Source organism: Pristiophorus japonicus, chromosome 6 (genome assembly GCF_044704955.1).
Source record: "Pristiophorus japonicus isolate sPriJap1 chromosome 6, sPriJap1.hap1, whole genome shotgun sequence".
NCBI lineage: Eukaryota > Metazoa > Chordata > Chondrichthyes > Pristiophoridae > Pristiophorus > Pristiophorus japonicus.
Window position 1 is genome coordinate 32,710,634 of NC_091982.1, and position 21,226 is coordinate 32,731,859.

Sequence of the window (21,226 nt, forward strand, 5' to 3'; positions counted from 1 at the left end):
ATCTCCGTGCCAACTATGTTCTTGGTGCTTAGTAAGCTTTTTGCTACTGGTGAATCTCCGTCGTTCCTCCCACAACAGCGAGACAAGCACACACTACAGCCACACACGCTTTCAGTGCCTCTGAGCTCCCTCTCACTCTGTCTCCTCTTCTGCGCATGTCACGATGACCCTTGACCTCCTGAATCACAAGAATCGAGCGTTGCCGTGCCGTTGTTAAGGACGGCAACACTTTATGGCAGAAAGTCAAAAAAATTTAATGCTACCGCCCATTTGATATCGCTCGCGGTAACGCCCATTTTCAAAAATGTAAACTAGGTGTTTTGAGAATGGCCGAGAAGCCGATGATCTGAAAACCCTTTTTTAATGCCCACGCCGGAAATAATTCCCATTTTTTGGTGACAAGAACAAAAGTGGAGATTCTAGCCCATGGTGTTCTGTTTATCTATAAATGTAAATGTAATTTATTATTCTTTCCGTTAGCATTATCTATTTAGACAGTCATCTGTTCATTAAAATGAGATGGTAATACTCCCTTCCCAGTGTTGGTGGGCTGTTCTGTTTTCATCTATCTGACCAAAGAAGAGCTTTCGAATTTTTATCTTTTCACCTGTCACTGACTAAATAAGCCCATTTGTTTTAAATATTTTATTTATTTCTATATTCTGCCCATAAATTAGCCAACCCTATTCACAGCGTCTGTGCTTGGTATGGAGGATAAGGTGGTCAAACACAAAGACACTTCTAACTTGAAGAGAAAGAATGGAGGGTATTGTCCATAGATATCTTCTTTTGGGAGGATAGTCCTAACTACAGATAACTCTGTCCAACTGATGGGCTTGCTTGGTTAGGATAGCAAGGCAGTAAACATTTTTTGCTTGAGGAGTCATGTGGATCCAGTTTGTTAATATATCTATAGAACCTTAAAACACCATTCCTTAATCAACCATCAAAAAGTTTGCCCGAGTGATATGGAACTGGGAGAACCAGTGGATGTGGTGTATTTGGATTTCCAGAAGGCATTCAATAAGGTGCCACATAAAAAGTTACTGCACAAGATAAAAGCTCAAGGGATTGAGGGTAATATATTAGCATGGATAGCAGATTGGCTAACTAACAGAAAGCAGAGAGTCGGGATAAATGGGTCATTTTCCGGTTGGCAAACAGTAACTAGTGGGGTGCCGCAAGGATCAGTGCTGGGGCCTTAATTATTTACAATCTATATTAATGACTTGGATGAAGGGACTGAATGTAATGTAGCCAAGTTGCTGCTTGTACAAAGGTGGAAAAGCAATTTGTGAGGAGGACACAAAAAATCTGCAGAGAGATATAGACAGGCTAAGTGAGTGGGCAAACATTTGGCAGATGGCGTATAATGTGGGAAAGTGTGACGTCATCCACTTTGGCAGGAAAAATAAAAAAGCAAATTCTTATTTAAATGGAGAAAAATTGCAAAGTGCTGCAGTATAGAAGGATCTGGGGGGTCCTTGTGCATGAAACACAAAAAGCTAGTATGTAGGTACAGCAAGTAATCAGGAAGGCAAATGGAATGTTGGCCTTTATTGCAAGGGGGAAGAGAGTATAAAAGCAGAGAAGTCATGCTACAGGGTATTGGTGAGGCCACACCTAGAGTACTGCGTACAATCTTGGTCTCCATATTTAAGGAGTGATATACTTGCATTGGAGGCTGTTCAGAGAAGGTTCACTAGGTTGATTCCTGAGATGAAGGGGTTGACTAATGAAGAACGGTTGAGTAGGTTGGGCCTATACTAATTGGAGTTTAGAAGAATGAGAGGTGATCTTATTGAAACATATAAGATAATGAGGGGGCTCGACAAGGTGGATGCAGAGAGGATGTTTCCCCTCATGGGGGAATCTAAAACTGGGGGCATAGTTTCAGAATAAAGGGCCGCCCATTTAAAACTGAGATGAGGAAGAATTTCTTCTCTCAGTGGATTGTAAATCTGTTGAATTCTCTGCCCTGGAGAACTGTGGAGGCTGGCTCATTGAATATGTATATACACACACACATATAGATTATGGAGATAAACAGATTTTTGAGCAATAAGGGAGTGAAGGATTATGGGGAGCGGGTAGGGAAGTGGAGCTGAGCCCAATATCAGATCAGCCATTATCTTATTGAATGGTGCAGCAAGCGCGAGGGGGCCAAATGGCCTACTCCTGCTCCTATTTCTTATGTTCTTACGAACCTTTCACATTCCTCCAGATAACACAGAAGACAGTTTGAAGCTCATTCTCCAATACAAATCTGAGCTTGATTCCAAATTCAGGTTAGGATTTGAATTCAGCTTTGTTGCATTAGAAGAAATTTACAAACTTTACGATTTTTAAAGCTATCTACTTTTATTATTTCTGTGGGGTTTTAAAAAAATGCCTTTTCTGGTGTATTTACACTATCTATGTTGGCACAAAGCAGTCTTGCCCTCGCATCAATGCTATACGTAAATCAGGCAATGGTGTTTGGAGCAAAGCACAGGGTGGACGTGCATATTTTCTCCCTTCCCATTCTCTTATTGCTGGGTTAGCATTCGATGGGTTCTAGTTGTCCTCCAAGTAGCCATTATTCATAAATGCACCTTCACAGGGAGGGGTGCCAAACTATTTGACTGTAGCAAGAGGAATGGGATCAGAGCCAAACTCAATCCTATTCTCACTGGAGATCCACACAGCTGCATTCCTAGAAGGAGTCATTGGAGAGCAATCAGGAGCAGAACACTGGATGATTTCCTCATCTTTCATTCGGAGACACAGATCAATTGTAACTACATTACTGCCATTTGGCTGAGATTGGCTAACTCACCACAGATGAAAATGGAAATTGAGACCTTCCTGGTCCCTATGCTCAGCTACACACGATAAATTTGCTGAACCATCTAAGAAGCTATGCATACTCTTATTTTAATTGCATTTGAAAGGGCAAAACTTCTCTTCTTTCACAATGCTTGTTTTGGTTTTACCTGTCTTGCATCTCCTTGTGTCACATATTTGAGGGCAGTTGTGTGATCTGCCCCGAGGTATCTGTTAATGTTGTTCGGAAATCAATTGCCGGGACATTTATAAGAACAACTCAGTGGAATGACTCCTTGTAATTTACCTTCTCTTCTGTGAGAGAAGAGCCTGTGCTCGCCCATGCATCTTCATGACAGCACACTTGGGATGATAAGCTCAGTGTGTTAAGAATTCTGTTGTGAACGTGTGTCCATGTTCTGTGGGGGTTTGAAGTGATTCCACCATGCTGATCCTAGCACTGAAGATCAAGGTTGTTACGTTTAGAAGAACTCCACAAGACTGAGTGCTGTAAGCTTAAACTGATGTGACCTTAGTCTCTTTAATAAAACTCCAGAGTGCCAAAGCAGCATGACAGACAACCTTTTATACTCGCTTGCATGAAGTGTGCAGGTGACCCTTGGGCTTCCAACAGGTGCGCCCTCTAGTGGCAAGTCTTACACAGTTATAATGTTTACATACATAACAAAGCTTTTTGAGGTTCTCTTGCACGGAGTACCAGGCTGGCAGGTTTCAGCAGCATCTGTTTCTCATAGAACTGTTTTCTTCAGTAATTACCAGTGAATTGTAATCACATCACAAAAGCAAAATAGAGATCCCTCATGTCTAAGAATAATAGTCCAGTACCAGGGGTCACAGTCTAAGGATAAGGGGTAAGCCATTTAGGACCAAGATGAGGAGAAACTTCTTCAGCTAGAGAGTGGTGAACCTGTGGAATTCTCTACCACAGAAAGTTGTTGAGGCCAATTCACTAAATATATTCAAAAAGGAGTTAGATGAAGTCCTTACTACTAGGGGGATCAAGGGGTATGGCGAGAAAGCAGGAATGGGGTACTGAAGTTGCATGTTCAGCCATGAACTCATTGAATGGCGGTGCAGGCTAGAAGGACTGAATGGCCTACTCCTGCACCTATTTTCTATGTTTCTATGTTTCTAATAATTCAAAGTAATACGGGCGTGTTTTTTCTTTATGTCAGCTTTAATATGACAACCAAAAATATGAAAATAACCAAACATTGGCACAAAGGTCACAAATGAATGTTTTCAGCCTACTTTACCTAATTGCTGTGTCTCTGTTCCGAATCATTTAAGATGGCTTTCTCCGATTGTCACTGAAATGAATTTTGCTGTCATCTGGTTTGGGTAAGGTCTGTTATCTCTCCACACCAGAGGCTGTATCTTGCTGCTATCCTATGTTTGCCTCCACCAGTTCTGTGAGTGCAGCTCCATGATTTGCATGACCTTTTGTCCTTTAAATTTCTAAATTCTGCGATTTTACATAGTTGTTTTTAAAAATGCCGCAGTGAAGGGTACTTTTCAACAAAAAAAATGAATTTGAAAAATTGCTTAGGTATGTGTTACCCAGTACGCCTTTCCAAATTTGCCTGGATTTACACATACACTGACAGAGGCCTTAGATGTGTGCAATTATAAACATATGCACACCTTAAATTTTCCTCTCTACCATGTAATAATATAGAAGAAAAGTATGTAAATCACAATGTTAAATAGAATACAGGGCACCAATTCACCTCGTGCCTATTTTGTGGAATGTGTGTGGGTGTTACAGAAAATGCCCAGAAACAAGTACAGTCCAAAATGGACTAGGAAACTATTCCTTTTACATCTTTTTCCATGTTTTTTTTTTTAAAAAGAGTCTTTTAAGTTTTTAAAAATTATTTATTCATTTAGAAAATTTTCAAATTGTTTATTCTGTCCATTGAATAAATCCAACCATTTCAGTCCTAAGTGGAATCACAGAATGAGGTAAGCTAAGCACAGACATGGCTTTCATCCTATCTTAGAAACAAATGGACTAGAAATTCATTATAGCCAAGAAATGGACAGTGTTTAGGCTAAAAATGGTTAAGTAGCACCAGTTGAAAATCATCTAGGCTGCACACACAATTCATCCCCACTCCTCAATAAAATGATTGCAGTCATGATTCTTGTCTAAAAACCCAATCTCATTGGCATTACATTGAAAAGCTGGACCAATTTGCAGTCTAATTGCAAGTCATGATTGCCAGAGACTTTTTTCCCTTCTTAAAAGGGGAGGTCCATTGACGCTGCAGGATCTCATTCTCTGCATTGTTGAGTGTACATCTCATTCTCTGCATTGTTGAGTGTACAGCTGCCTCAATAATCCTAAGGAGGACAAGGAGAAGGATCAGTTACTAACAGATCCTCATGGCAGATCGCCGCTCCAGGGAGAGAGCATGAAGGTTGTCCGATAAAGCTCGGAGGCATTGTTTTTAGCAATGGAGAGAAGGCAGGAGATCCTCACCACAAGTCTGTTGAACTATGTAGAGGGAGGTACCACACCACATCACAGGTAGCACTGTGGTCCCCAGGTCCCAGCCCCAGTGCAGGAAGTTGTTTATTGAGCTCACACACCCTTCAACAATCTCGACCCAGCAACATTCACACCCACATCTCACACCTTGAACACAATGATAGCTATTCAACTATGGTACACACAAAGGTCATTAGTTATTAGAATTCTCGCGATATGTTTATAGATAGTTATTAATTGTGTTTGGAATATTTTGTGGTCGCTCTCATTTCACCTTTACACCCAGGAGAACCCTGTGATATGGCATGATGGGGGATGTGGTGAGCTACGGGAATCTGGGGTTTCATTCATGCAAATTGGAGTCCAATGAGCCGGTCACAGACAGCCCATCTGAAGGCCGATTGTCTCACTGCCTCCGCTCCCTCCACTGTAGACCCTGGAGGGCGAGGTCCACTGCAATTACAGCCCCCATGACTTTTAGCAAGTCTGATCGGTTGGAGCTTTTCAGAATTATGGGGTTTTGTACTTGCCACAACATTCCCTGATACTAAAGAAACTTGAAATGAATGAAGATAACTCTTCCAGTAGCAGGAAGTAGCACACAGCTACTCAAACTTCAAATACCTGTAAGGTTCGAGTGATTGGTGAAGATCCCTTTGAATAGCATTGCTGGATCTGGTTTCCTGCTGCTGCACGCCACCTCAATGTGTTGTTGCTTTCTCCAGCCATTAAGTTCAATGGCCAAAACAAGTTGGGAGATCGGGCGTCAAGTGAGCATTGCACACTCACTGACGTCATGATTTCAGTGACTGCGATGTCCCTGGCGGTCGAGTTTACCAGCAGCACTACTGGCAAGAGGGATATTGCGTGCGGCACTGCAACCGCCATCAGCTAGCGGTAACGTTCTGATCGGCATTTTAGCACCATCGCGTGGCACTGTTTGGCGCTAACCACATGAATTTCTAGCCCATAAGACCTATCCTGGGGATATCTGCCTTGCCCTCGGGCAGGACTATCTAAATTACAACTTATGTACCATTTATGACCTTTTGAGCAGTAGCAATCTGCCCCACAAAGCCAGTGACTCCATTTTATTTATGCTTATAACTTTTACTTACTGGTTGTCCTATTTGAATTTCATGAACCTGAACATTTGATCAAGTATCTACCAAACTCACTTTCACAGCCACACCTCTTTCCTCAGCAGCTGTCGCTGGCTCTGACTTATTCCATGTGGATTCCAATTGAAATTCCACCATTCATGACACCTCCAAGATGTTCAGCGTTCCTTAAACCACTTCTTGCCGCATCGTTCGATCCACGCTCAATGCCATGTGTCACCAAATGCGCGCTCTCGACCTCTCCCTTCAGCAGCATCAACTCACTCACTCTCGCCAAGCTGTCCTAGTCCGCAATTCCATTTCATCCTTCGCTTTAACAAAAAAAAAATTCCTTTCAGGTGTCAAGGATCGCAAGCTTCAACAAGTCTTGGATATGAACACCCCTCCAGAACACCACCTTCCCCTTCAGTTTCCTCTGACCCCCATTCCTTCTTTCAATCTTTTCCTTTGCCATGTTTTCACTATCCCTCTCCTCTCTGACCCTGAGCGATCAGTCCTCAGCAAAGGCCTCAGCTTCATTCCCTTACGCCCCCACCTCAATGAAATTTGAGCCCAGCCTGACGCAGAGCTCTTCTCCCATTGCCTTTGCCTCCGTGTCCACTTCTTTGGCCAGGAGTCTATCCCGCTGCCCCCCCGCTGCACAGCGCAACCTTTCTCCTATCTTCATAACTCTTGCTCGACCTGAACTCCTCCCTCTGGCCTCTCACCCTCTCCAGATCTTTTCATTGGGAACTGCTGGCATGACATGGGCCATCTCAATTTATTTGTTCTCCTCACTCACTCTATCCTACCTCCCTCTAAACCTGCAGCACTCGGTTCTCTCAGAACCAACCCTAACATTGCCATTAAACTTGCTGACAAGGGTGGCGCTCTTGTTGTTTGGCGAACCAAACTCTACCTTGCAGAGGCTGAAAGCCAACTTTCTGACAGCTCCTCCTGTCAGAAAGTTGGCTTTCCAAGACTGTCACTGACCTCATCTCCTCTGGAGATCTTCCCTCCACAATCCCCAAACCCCACACAGCCCACTTCTACCTCCTTCCCAAGATCCACAAATCTACACCCTGGTAGACCCATCCTTTGAACCTGTTCATGCCTCACGAAACTGATTTCTTACTATGTTGACACTATTTTTTCTCCCTTGTCCAGTCTCTTTCTACCTACATCCGCGACTCTTCCGACATCCTCTTCCACTTTAACAGTTTCCAGTTTCCTGGCCCTGTTATGTATGTAAACATTGTAAGACTTGCCATCAGAGGGCGCAACTGTTGGAGGCCCAAGGGTCACCTGCACACCTCGTGCAAGGGAGTATAAAAGGTTGTCTGCCATGCTGCTTAGGCACTCTGGAGTTGTATTAAAGAGACTAAGGTCACATCGGTTTTCACTCACAGTACTCAGTCTTGTGGAGTTCTTCCGTTCTTAACACTAACCATCTGCTTTTCACCATGGACGTCCAATCTCCCGACAGCTCCATTCCCCACCAGGATGGCCTTTGGGCTCTCTGTTGGTTCCTTGAACAGAGACCTCACAAGTCCCCATCCACCACCACCCTCCTCCTTCGAGCTGAATGTGTTGTCACATTGAACAACTTCTCCTTTAACTCCACTCACTTTCTCCAACTAAAAGGTGTTGCTGTGGGAACCCATATGGGTTCAAGCTATGCTTGACCTTTTGTAGAATATTTGGAACATTCTTTGTTCCAGTCCTACTCAGCTCCCTCCCTCAACTCTATTTCCGGTACATTAATGATTGTATCGGTGCTGCTTCCTGCTCTCGCCCTGAACTGGAAATTGTAATCAACTTTACTTCCAATTTCCATCCTTCCCTTGCCTTTACATGGTCCATCTCCGACTCTTCCCTTCCCTGTGTCTCCATTCCTGGGGATTGCCTATCAACCAATATCCACGATAAGCCCACTGACTCCTGCAGCTATCTTGACTACACTTTCTGCCACCTCACTTCCTGAAAGGAGACTCTTCCATTCTCCCAGTCTCTCCATCTCCACTACATCTGTTCCAATGATGCCACCTTCCATACAGCGTTGCCGATAAGTCTGTTTCCTCAACCAAGGATTCCCCTCCACCATGGTTGACATGGCCCTCGACCGTGTCCATTCCATTTCCCGCACTTCTGCTCTCGACCCTTCCCCTCCCTCCCAGAACCACAATAGGGTTCCCCTTGTCCTCACCTTCCACCCCACCAATCTCCACATTCAACGGATCATACTCCGACACCTCTAATGTGATCACACCACCAAACACATCTCCCCCTCCCGGCTTCCTCCACAACACCCTGGTCCACTCCTTTATCACCCCCCAACACTTATTCCCCTTCCCACGGCACTTTCTCATGCAAGCGAAGGAAATGTAACACCTGCCCTTTTTCCTCCTCCCTTCCCACCATCTAGGGCCCCAAACACTCCTTCCAGGTGAAACAGCGATTTACTTGTACTTTCAATTTAGTATACTGTATTTACTGCTCACAATGCAGTCTCCTCTACAATGGAGAAACCAAATGCAGATTGAGTGACCACTTTGCGGAACACCAGCGTTCAGTCCGCAAGAGTGATCCCGAGCTTCCAGTCGCCTGTCATTTTAATTCTCCGCCCCACTCCCTTTCTGACCTCTGTCCTCCCCCTCCTACACTGTGCCAATGAAGTTCGAGGAACAGCACCTCATGTTTCTATTAGGCACTTTACAGCCTTCTGGACTCAACACTAAGTTCAACAATTTCAGATCATAACCTCTGCCCACATTTTTTCAGCAGCAGCTGTTGCTGATGTTTGATATTCCCATTTACACCCATCTTCATTTCATTACTTGTCCCATTCACGCCACCTTTTGCCTCGCACAGTCATCCCTTTTATCATTTAATCTCGCCTACCTTCCACCCTATCACAGACCTTCCCTTTTGTTCTTTCCTCCTCTCCCCCCTTTCCCTACCTCTGCACTTGCTTAAAACCCATTACATCTCTAACTTTTTCTGGTTCTAGCGGAGGTCAACTGTTTATATTTGAAAATATCTGTTCCCTGCACTGTTCCTCATTAGTGGATAAATCCTAACTCAGAACACCAAGATTTGATAGCATCAACATCTTGAGCTGTATGCAAATGCAAGGGACATAGATTTAAACTTTATATTCAGCCTGCGAGGCTGCACAATGTGGATATAAGTTGCTGGAGGAGACCAAACACTTGAACACTTCTGCCCTTGGGACATCAGCCCTAATTCATCAGATTTACTTTAAGGACATCCATGAATCGAGAAAGAAATAAGAATAATTGTGCAGCTGCCCGTGAATTTGGCCAGGCTCATACCACCCTACCTTAGTGATCTCCTCCAACCGGACATCGCCGCGCATCCTCTGCCTCCTATTCCTCACTCGGACACTGTTCCCACATCACCATCCTTCTTTCAGTCACGATGCCATTTTTTTTTCAAACTCTCTTCCTAACCATCTCCACTTTTACTACCTCTCTGCTTTCAAACGTGTTATGTATGTAAACATTGTAACTGTGTAAGACTTGCCACCAGAGGGCGCAACTGTTGGAGGCCCAAGGGTCACCTACACACCTCGTGCAAGGGAGTATAAAAGGTTGTCTGCCATGCTGCTTAGGCACTCTGGAGTTGTATTAGAGAGAGTAAGGTCACATCAGTTTTAGCTCACAGTACTCAGTCTTGTAGAGTTCTTTCATACTTAACAAAACGCATCCTAAAAATTCCCTTCAACCTTTCTGCCCCCTCTCCCCCCTGTTAGTGTCCTTTTATGCCCACAACCTTGTTGTTCAGCTTTTCTGACAAGAAGGTAAAACAGTATCAGGACGCTTGTGTGTGCGCTGCAGTAGCTTGATTTTTTTTTAAGTTGGAGACTGAATTTTACTTTTGTTCATTGTACGATTATTACAAGTAAAGCCGCTTTAGAATTAAAAACAGAAAATACTGGAAACATTCAGCAGGTCAGGCAGCATCTGTCGAGAGAGAAACAGAGTTAACGTTTCACGTCAGTGATTTTTCATCACAAGTTTTGTATTGTCCAGGGGATTTCATTTTTCTCTCGAGTTGGAGAAGATGGGGGAGGGTTGACCAATATGGGGGTACTATACAAAGCAATGTGATCTAACAAAATTGAGATGGAATACCAAACATACTGACTGTTTTTCTCTTCTTCTCCCCCCACCTCCCCGTTAGGCTAAAAGCAGGAAAGAATGGGAGACTGGAGCTTGTTGGGAAATCTGCTGGAAAGTGCCCAGGAGCACTCCACCGTGGTGGGGAAGGTGTGGCTAACGTGCCTGTTCATTTTCCGTATCCTGGTGCTGGGGACGGCCACCGAGAAAGTCTGGGGAGACGAACAGTCCTTCTTCACCTGCGACACCAAGCAGCCCGGCTGTCAGAATGTCTGCTACGACAGGATCTTCCCCATCTCCCACATCCGCTTCTGGGTTCTGCAGATCGTGTTCGTGTCCACCCCCACACTGGTCTACCTGGGCCACATCTTCCACCTGGTGCGGATGGAGGAGAAACAGAAGCAGAAGGAGAAAGAGAAGCTGAGCAGGTACCCACTCGGAGACAAGGAGGCCTTGATGCAGAATGCCAAGAACATCAACAGCCGCACCCTAGACGAACACGGTAAAGTTAGAATGCAAGGCGTCCTTCTCCGCACTTATTTGTTTAATATCGTTTTTAAAACCCTCTTTGAAGTTGGCTTCATATTGGGCCAGTACTATCTCTACGGCTTTGAGCTGAAGCCTCTTTACAAGTGTAGCTACGTGCCTTGTCCCAACACCGTCGACTGTTACATCTCCCGCCCGACTGAGAAGACTATCTTCATTATATTCATGCTGGCTACGGCTTGCCTGTCACTACTTTTGAACCTAATCGAAGTCTGTCATCTGGCACTCAAGAAATGTAAAAAGAGAATCAAGGACAACCAAGCCTCAGCGGCCACCTGTATGCAGAATGGCATCCTGCCCAATGCCCCCAGTTACCAGTACTTCGCCAACGACAGTGGGCCACAGCTCTACAAGGTGGAGTCGGGCTTCAGCGACGCCCCACTGGCAGAAACGGACTCTGTGAGCCTTTCTTACAACGGCAATGTGGCAACTAAGCAAAACAGAGGCAACTTTGCCGTGATGGATGACAAACAGGGGGAAGAGAAAAGCGCACTAGCCAACAGCCACATTTCCGCGATTGACAAGAGGAGGAATAGTGAAACGAGCAAACAGAGTAACCGGACCAGATCAGACGATTTGGCAATCTAAGCCTCTGGTTGCTGAGGTGACAAGCCCCATACCAAAAAATCATTCCACTTGAACGTTAAAAAATCCCCAAAGGATTGAATCTAACTACCAGTGAGAAAAACTGTCAAAACGACAGATTGAACATGAAAAAGTTGATTAAAAAATTGCTTTTATGTCAGAAGACGTTTTCAGTTATATTTGATTTGTATTGTTAGTCATTTGCCTCCGATGTCAAAAAATTCTATAGAGTCTATGACAAAAAGCAAAATTTCTCAATGCAATTTTGTTTTCAGAAATCCCATGTTTCAAAGCCTCATGTTCTCATGATTTTACAAGTGGAAAATCAGGTGTTCTCCCATTTTATAACCAGAATTTTGAGCCCATATATATATATATCAGAGTTTAAAGTACTAAGCTTTAGAAATTATTTAAAATTCCTTATGAATCCTGGAAGGTTTATAGGGTTATTGTCTTCATGAAAAAGTGCTTGGGAAACCAAACTTATTTTCTGTTTGGACAAGCAAAACTGGCATGTCACTTTTTGTTATAATAAAATCACAATGCACTGCCACGTTTTGGCATGATTTCCATGATCATATCATGCGTTGATAGACAAGCAAAATGATTTGCCAAAAACTTTTCTAATGAAGATTGTTCCTGTTTGATGCATAAACCATGGAAATGGTCAAGAACAGAAAAGACCATTTGACCTAATAAAGCATCCCTTTCTGATAATTCAACCCTACCTGCCCAACTTCTCATCCTTAGATTGCTTCTCTCTTCAAAATCTAATCATATTGGGCTGGATTGTGCTCTTCAGTGGTGAATGAACCAGCAATTCATTGCACTTACTTGTCCCTACAGACTCTCTGGGATTTTGCACTGGAATTTGTGATGATTAGAAAGCTATTTTAGCACGGCATCCTCTACAGGGGACGTGTGTAAACAAGGCAAGTAACGGTGTACCTCCTTAACCAATGAGATTGAAGAATTGTTTATGAGCCATGCAGAAGTGTCAGTTAGAAAAGTTAATTTATGTACAGAAAACAAAAGAGAGAAGGAAAGAAAGATGGGATTGAGGGAGGGAGATGAGAGACAGAAAGAATAAGTTAAAAAATATATTTTTATTTAAAAAAATATCTCCAACAATAATTAAACTCCACACTTATAAAAGTTAACTTTCAGTGCCAGAGAGGTTGTTTGGCAGAAATTAAGACTTATCAGACTGTTAAAAATGTATTTACACGGCAATGGACAAACCCTCACTTTTCCGGTGAGTTTAGTGTCTATCACGTAATTACCGCAACATCACGCCGTTCCATGCCTTTCAATTCGGAGTCTCTCGGCGAGTTGTAGCGAATCTTCTAGAGGAGCAGGGCAACTTGGACAGCAACTTCCTGATTTCCGCGTTTAACTGTGCATGTGAGGTCGATGGAAGTTGCTGTCCGATTTACACTTTCACAACAGTAAGTGCTAATAGCCTCACCATTATTTTTACCTCAAAATCTGGACCAGTTGTCCTATGTACATGGTCTGCGTAACAAGGTCTTCCCTTGTAATTTATTCCACACACCTGTTGTGTAAAGAGCTTCTGCCTGTCTTTTATTAATTTATTTTAACTTGTGTCCACGCAACTTGGCCGTTTATGGATTCTAAGTGAGATTATAACATTAAAAGGATATGGCCATCTGGCAGAGTGGTAGACAGCACAACTCATCAAATTAAAAAACTGGCATCCCCAATACCCACCAGGGTTGATTTTGCAAGGTGCTTGTCCATATTGCACTTTTCTGTAACTTTATCATGATGTCAATTGCAGGGATGATGGGTATGAAATAATGTCATCACTTCCACCATCATGTTAAGTTCATCTCTTCCCACCAAAAATGTTATACCAATACGGTTGCTCCAGGAGGTATTACTTGTGCCATTCTGTGGCCTAACAAGCACTTTATTCTTATTCTTATTTCTTCCAGGAATTTTGGCAGGCCAAAGATTCCTGAAGGAAATATTTCCTCCAAATTCTTTCTGCAGTTTGTCAGAACTTGAAATAGAATCCTGAACTGAGGAACTGCATAAACATCTTTGAGTAGTGCGAGTACAACGTTTTGAAAGCTTGTATTCCAGAATTACTTCCTGTCAGTTAATGGTGAAAGGCGTTAATCAGGGTGAAAGGAACACAAGAATTGTAAAATACATTTAAAACTTACCACTAATTTACACTTGTGCAATGAATGTATTACAGAACAGCACTAGTTTGCTACATTTAGAAGGCTTGGCACAATTATAGAACCTTCTGGAGCTTTAGGGAAATGCAAACAGCACATCTTGAAACATCTGTATTGTTTGCATAGCATGGTTGGAATTGGACAACAACTTGTGGAAGTCCCAATCTGTCAACTTTGGAACTAAAGGTTCTTTTTATCAGGACCGGTATGTTAGTTATGTTAGTGGACTATAATCCAGAGGCCTGGACTAGTTATCCAGAGGCATGAGTTCAAATACCCACTGTGGCAGCTGGGGAATTTAAATTGTTAATTAATTCTGGAATTTAGAAAAGCTAGTGTCAGTTATGGTGACCATGAAACTACCGGATTGTCGTAAAAACCCATCTGGTTCACTAATGGCCTTGAGGGAAGGAAATCTGCTGTCCTTACCTGATCTGGTCTACATGTGACTCCAGACCCTCAGCAATGTGATTGATTCTTAACTGCCGTCTGAAATGGACAAGTGAGCCACTCCGTTGAGCCAAACTGCTATAACACAGACTGCAGCAGTTCAAGAAGGTGGTTCACCACCACTTTAAGGGCAAGTAGAGATGGCCAATAAATGATGGCCTTGTGATGCCCGCATTCTGGGAATGAATATAAAATATAGACCATCGTTTCTAAATTAATAGGTCACCTTCAGATCAATTGCATATCTCCTGGGATCCTGCCAGTGTGAACAGCTAAAATGAAAATCGCATATTTGAATGCCTTCACACATTGAACCATGAGGGAGTTCATAGCTGCAGCCTCACAAATCACTGGACAGCAATCAGGAGTGGGAAACCTTCTTAGCCCTGGACACTTGTCAATTGCAACACTGGATCAGTGGAGCAGTTAACTCAGGACAGTTCACAGATTGAGACTGGAACCCTCCTGATGTGTGGCTCAGTATATTTCCCTATATGATAACAAACTCAGCTTCAAACTTAATAAAATGGTTCTCAGACAAAAAAAAACAGTATTTTTAAAACTGTTGTGATGATGTACAAACAAAATTATATTTTCAAAAGTAGTTTCACACAGTCACAAGAAATAGGAGCAGGAGTAGGCCATTTGACCTCTCGAGCCTGCTCCGCCATTTAATAAGATCATGGCTGATCTGATCATGGACTCAGTTCCACTTCCCTGCCTGCTCCCCATAACCCTTTATTCCCTTATCGCTCAAAAATCTGTCTATCTCTGCCTTAAATATATTCAATGACCCAGCCTCCACAGCTCGCTGGGGCAGAGAATTCCATAGATTTACAACCTTCAGAAGAAGTTCCTCCTCATCTCAATTTTAAATGGGCAGCCCCTTATTCTGAGACTATGCCCGAGTTTTAGTTTTCCCTACGAGTGAAAAGAAACTCCAACTGGTCGAGCCCCCTCATTATTTTATATGTTTCGATAAGATCACCTCTCATTCTTCACCTATCCATGTCAAACCCCTCATCTCTGGAATCAATCTAGTGAACCTTCTCTGAACAGCCTCCAATGCAAGTATATCCTTCCTTAACTACGGAGACCAAAACTGTATGCAGTACTCCAGGTGTGGCCTCACCAATACCTTGTACAGTTGTAGCAGGACTTCTCTGCTTTTATACTCTATCTCCCTTGCAATAAAGGCCAACATTCTATTTGCATTCCTGATTACTTGCTGTACCTACATACTAATTGTGTGTGTTTCATGCACAAGGACCCCCAGGTCTCTCTGTATTGAAGCACATTGCAATTTTTCTCCATTTAAATTATAATTTGCTTTTCTATTTTTCTTGCCAAAGTGGATAACCTCACATTTTCCCACATTATACTCCATCTGCCAAATTTTTGCCCACTTACTTAGCCTGCCTATATCGCTTTAGAGTTTTTGTGTCCTCACAATTTGCTTTCCCACCCATCTTTGTAACAGCAAAATTGGTTACATTACATTCAGCCCTTTCATCCAAATCATTAATATAGATTGTAACTAGTTGAGGACCCAGCACTGATCCCTGCAGCACCCCACTAGTTACTGTTTGCCAACCAGAAAATGACCCATTTATCCCGACTCTGTTTTCTGTTAGCCAATCCTCAATCCATGCTAATATATTACCCCCAACCCCATGAACTTTTATATTGTGCAGTAACCTTTTATGTGGCACCTTATCGAATGCCTTCATGAAATCCAAATACTCCACATCCACTGGTTCCCCCTTATCTACTCTGCTCGTTACATCCTCAAAGAACTCCAGCAAATTTGTCAAACATGATTTCCCCTTCATAAAACTATGCTGACTCTGCTTGATTGAATTATGCTTTTCCAAATGTCTTACTACTGCTTCCTTAATAATGGACTCCAGCATTTTACCAACGACAGATGTTAGTCTAACTGGTCTATAGTGTCCTGCTTTCTGTCTGCCTCCTTTTTTTAAAAATAGAGGCGTTACATTTGCGGTTTTCCAATCGGTTGGGACCTTCCCAGAATCAGGAAATTTTGGTAAATTACAACCAATGCATCCACTATCTTTTGGGACCCTAGAATGCAAGCCATCAGGTCCAGGGGACTTGTCCGCCTTTAATCCCATTATTTTACTGAGTAGTACTTCTTTAGTGATAGTGATTGTATTAAGTTCCTCCCTCCTTATAGCCCCTTGGTTATCCCCTATTGGGACATTTTTAGTGTCTTCTACTGTGACGACAGATACAAAATATATGTTCAAAGTCTGCCATTTCCTTGTTCCCCATTATTAATTCCCCAGTCTCATCCTCTAGGGGACCAACATTTACTTTAGCCACTCTTTTCCTTTTTATATACCTGTAGAAACTCTTACTATCTGTTTTTATATTTTGTACTAGTTTAATTTCATAATCTATCTTCCCTCTCTTTTTTTAGTCGTTCTTTTGCTGGCTTTTAAAAGTTTCCCAATCCTTTGACCTCCTGCTAGTCTTGGCCACATTATATGCCCTTATTTTCAATTTGATGCCATCTCTTATTTTCTTAGTTAGCCACAGATGGTTATCCTTTTTCTTAACAGTCTTTCCTTCTCATTGGAATATATTTTTGTTGAGAATTATGAAATATCTCCTTAAATGTCTGTCACTGCTCATCAACCGTCCCACTCGAGTCAATTTTCCCAGTCCACTTTAGCCAACTCTACCTTCATAACTTTGTAATCTCCTTTTTTTTTAAGCTTAGGACTGGTTAGAGATCCAACTTTCTCACCCTCCAACTGAATTTAAAAATCCACCATGTTATGGTCACTCATTCCAAGAGGATCCTTTACTAGGAGATTGTTTATTAATTCTGTCTCATTACACAGTAGAAGATCAAAGATAGCCTGCTCTCTGATTGGTTCTGCAACAGTAATTTAAGTTGTGAACAGTGATTTAAGCTCTGTATAACTGTTGTAATATAACATCTTTTCTTCAGCAAAATTCAGAAGAATAATTACAGCGTCACGTAGCACTTAGCTTCAATGCGAACGCTGTTAAAGGTTTGAATTAGGAACATGCAGCTTTTTCTTTTAAGTAAAGGACTGCACTTTAGGAAGACTTTATAATATTGCACATGGTTACAGATGGGAAACAGTGGCCTAGAAATTGGGCACAGCCCACGTTTTTCAAGCTCTAAATGCCCTCTCAAGCCTCCAAATAGTGGGCAGAAAGTGGAAGCTCATTACAAACTGAAAATACACCAACTGTCATACAGCTAAAAGCCAAAAAAAAAAAAATCAGCCTGCAGTGCCCATCCATGAAAAAAGGCCAAGCGTCTGTTTGAGACCCCACTGCAGGATATGTTTCCCTGAGGCAGCCAGTGCCGGTTGCATTCTGGAAGAACAAGTCTACATGCGGACGAACAAGCAACAAGGTAAGTTTTTCAAAATACTTACCCGATTGTGGAGCTGGGTGGAGCAGGAGCAATAGCGGCCTGATCTTCAATCGTGATTCACTTGCGAGCTGCCTAATTCAAAATAATGAGACTTTGACTTGATAAGAATGGTCTTCTTAGTAACCGTGAACTACTCTTTTCTACTCAGACAGCATAACCTCGTCATCCAGGTAACTTTGACGAGTCTGTGTACATGCAACAACAGCCACTAATTTCGAACAATGAGTCTCAGCTGTCTATCAGTCTTCATCAGCACTGCCAAAATTCTAGTTTTACCCGTTAGGCTTTTCTGTAATTCAGCAGCATGGTTTAAATAGCCACTTTTATGGCAATGTTTTTATAAAAATGTTTACATTCATCGTTGTATACCCAAATGTTAAATTGTGTAGGTGACCAATCCGCTTGTCATGTTTTTTTCCTTTTTATTTCAATTGCTAAATTAAGGTAATATAGTTCCCAGTATTAAGGATTTATAGAAACATAGGGGTCAAAATTGCCCCTTTTTGCCACGTCCGCCATTGGCTCTGGGAGGTGCTAACGGGGCATGAAACACCTTCGCCCAGAGGGCTGGCACTACCAGCTCGCGCAAAATTGCCTACTTTGTGGAGGCGTTGCCACAATAGCTCCATGCCCTGCGGGCAATGCCCCAGGCTGCTGCGCAACCAGCGATAAGGTCATTGCCGTGCGTGGCGACCCCTTTCAGCCTCGCGGGTTGTGTGGCGGGCCGACATCCGCTCGCAGGGCGGAAGTTAAAAGGAAGGTCGCATAGCCTTGCGCCACCATCTTGGCGGTGTTGCCGACTCACTTGTTAGCCCAAATTCGTGCTCCCTTCCATGGTCCGGGCCGCCATCGTGTAGCCCGGAACTCTATTTTGGGTTAGTGGAGGCCATCAGGGGCCATGCAGAGTACGCAGCAGCCCTCCCCCTTAAGTAGAGGAGAGGGGCGTTGAAACGCATCAGCGCCACATGGAGCATCACACCCCTATAGCACCTTTGGATCCACCTCAATCGGGGCACGGGACTATTTCTCCTCCATAGACTATTACAGCACAGAAACATGTCATTTGGCCCAATGCATCTGTGTTAGCTCTGAAAGAGCTCACTGCTTAGCTTCATTCCACTATCCTTTCCCTATACTCTTATCTTTTTCAAATGTGGAGGGGTAGGAAAGGCACACTATGTTTTAGCCTTAGCTTTATGATTTGTTTCATCGTCTCCTCATTCAATTTCTTCAAAATCACACATCAATTCTTACGAAGGCTGTTCGGCTCCTCAGCCCCCATTCACATTGTCTTCTACCACTTTAAAGCATTACACAATAGAGTATTAAGCATTACCATGGTGCATTACTGTCCGCGGAAACATCTTTTTACACCTATGGATATATTTTCCAGATTCTTCAATACATGGGAAAAAATATTTACCAAAAATAACTTCTCCCAGCAAAAATTGGTTTATTAGCCAATGCTGTTGGGGGTAAAAAAAACACAACCGTTACCATAACTAAAGAACAATCTCTAAATGAGATGGTGACCATTAGTTCACAGCGCGAGGACCCTCATGGACAATGAAATGGTTTATAAAAGGCTGGTTCACATTGTCATGTGGCACATATGTCAGCATAGATTTAAAAGACAATATCCCTTTCATTTGGTGATAAAAGCCATTTTAAAAACTTTGAGCAAATGGTTCAAATGTTAGCATTGTCATCCCATGATTAAAACAGAGCACTTTATCAAGGAGGCTTTGAGGGTGTCCTTGAAATGTTTCCTCTGCCCACCTCGGGCTCGCTTGCCATGTAGGAGTTCTGAGTAGAGCGCTTGCTTTGAGAGTTTCGTGTCGGGCATGCGGACAATGTGGCCCGTCCAACGGAGCTGGTCGAGTGGGGTCAGTGCTTTGATGCTGGGGATGTTGGCCTGATCAAGAACACTGACGTCGGTGCGTCTATCCTCCCAATGGATTTGCAGGATCTTGCGGAGGCAGCGCCAAGCGCGCCTTAAGTGGAGGAAGAGCAACCAGGAGGGCACTGAGCACCTAAGGTCTCATCGCAAAGAGCATGCAGAAACCAAGTGCAGATAGCGGAAGGAGCGTGCGGCAAACTAGACTCCCCACCCACCCTTTCCTTCAACCACTGTCTGTCCCACCTCTGACAGACTGTAATTCCTATATTGGACAGTACAGTCAGCTGAGAACTCACTGAGTGGAAGCAAGTCTTCCTCGATTTCAAGGGACTGTTTATGATGATGATAAACTGAACTCACGCTAAAAATCATAGCTCTATTACATTTTAAAGTTTCTCGTGTAGTTTTTAAAAAAATAGTGTATTACCCTTCAATGAACTACACATGTGCTCTATTCTTCAGGGATGAGAATCATTCTCGGGGTTTTCTGTGGGCCATTTGTCTTTGCTGCTGTTGATGTGAATGAGCAGCTCATTCACAGCCAGTGATAACACCAAAGGGTCATTGGAGAGCAGCTCTCAGGCTTCACCGATTCTGAATACAACAATTGGAGTTGACTATCCCATCATCTCTTTAAGGAACTTTATTCGCTGGTTGTTTTCCACAGATGGCCTGCTTGATATCAAGAATCACGATATGAACCCATGTTCTGTCTTGCATGGCATAGTTCAGCAGAGCATCAATAGACTATGCCACTGGATTCCCTGAAAAACATTAGCACGGGAGATCGTACTCAGAGACCAGTGCTGTAAAATAGCTGCAAAAATGACTTGTAAAAATTCGAAGGCTAATTTCCAATGAGGGTAAACAGAAGGGATATTTCAAGCAACCACCCAGCCTTTAACAACAGCACTCTGAATTAAAAAAATTATAGATAAATCAATTGATCAAAATAACTTGGGCCAAAGTGCCCCAGAATCATACAGCACAGAAGGATGCTATGTGGCCAATTACACTTGTGCCAGCTTTTTGAAGGAGTTATCCAATTAATCCCACTCTTCTCTTTTCCCCATAGCTCTGCAATTTTCCCCTTTATATGTATATATCAAATTCCCTTTTGAAAGTTACTACTGAATCTACTTCCACCACCCTTTCAGGTAGTGCATTCCTGTGTAAAAGAAAATTCTCCCACCCCGCCACACGCTGGTTCTTTTGCCAATTATCTTTAATCTGTGTATTCTGGTTATCGACCCTCCTGCCAGTGGAAACAGTTTCATACTATCTACTCCATCAAAACCCTTCATAACTTTGAATATCTCTATTAAATCTCCCTTCAACCTTCTCTGTTCTGAGAACAATCCCAGCTTCTTCAGTCTCTCCATGAAACCAAAGTCCCTCAAACCCAATACCATTCTCGTAAATCTCCTCTGCACCCTCTCCAAGGCCTTGACATCCTTCCTAAAGTGTGGTGCCCAGAATTGAACACAATACTCGAGCTGAGGTCGAACCACTGATTTAGAACATAACTTCCTTG

The 21,226-nt window shown here is 43.0% G+C and overlaps 1 protein-coding gene across 1 annotated transcript in view; it reads left to right on the forward strand.

Annotated features, from left to right (window-relative positions):
• The window catches only part of LOC139265605 (gap junction alpha-3 protein-like), a 52,708-nt gene extending 40,786 nt beyond the window's left edge, over nt 1–11,922 (forward strand). The window contains exon 2 of the mRNA XM_070882728.1: nt 10,627–11,922. Coding sequence (XP_070738829.1) covers nt 10,644–11,696 — 1,053 coding nt within the window. The 5' untranslated portion in view covers nt 10,627–10,643 and the 3' untranslated portion in view covers nt 11,697–11,922. The remainder of the gene's footprint in view (nt 1–10,626) is intronic.
• Nucleotides 11,923–21,226: the final 9,304 nt, after the last annotated feature.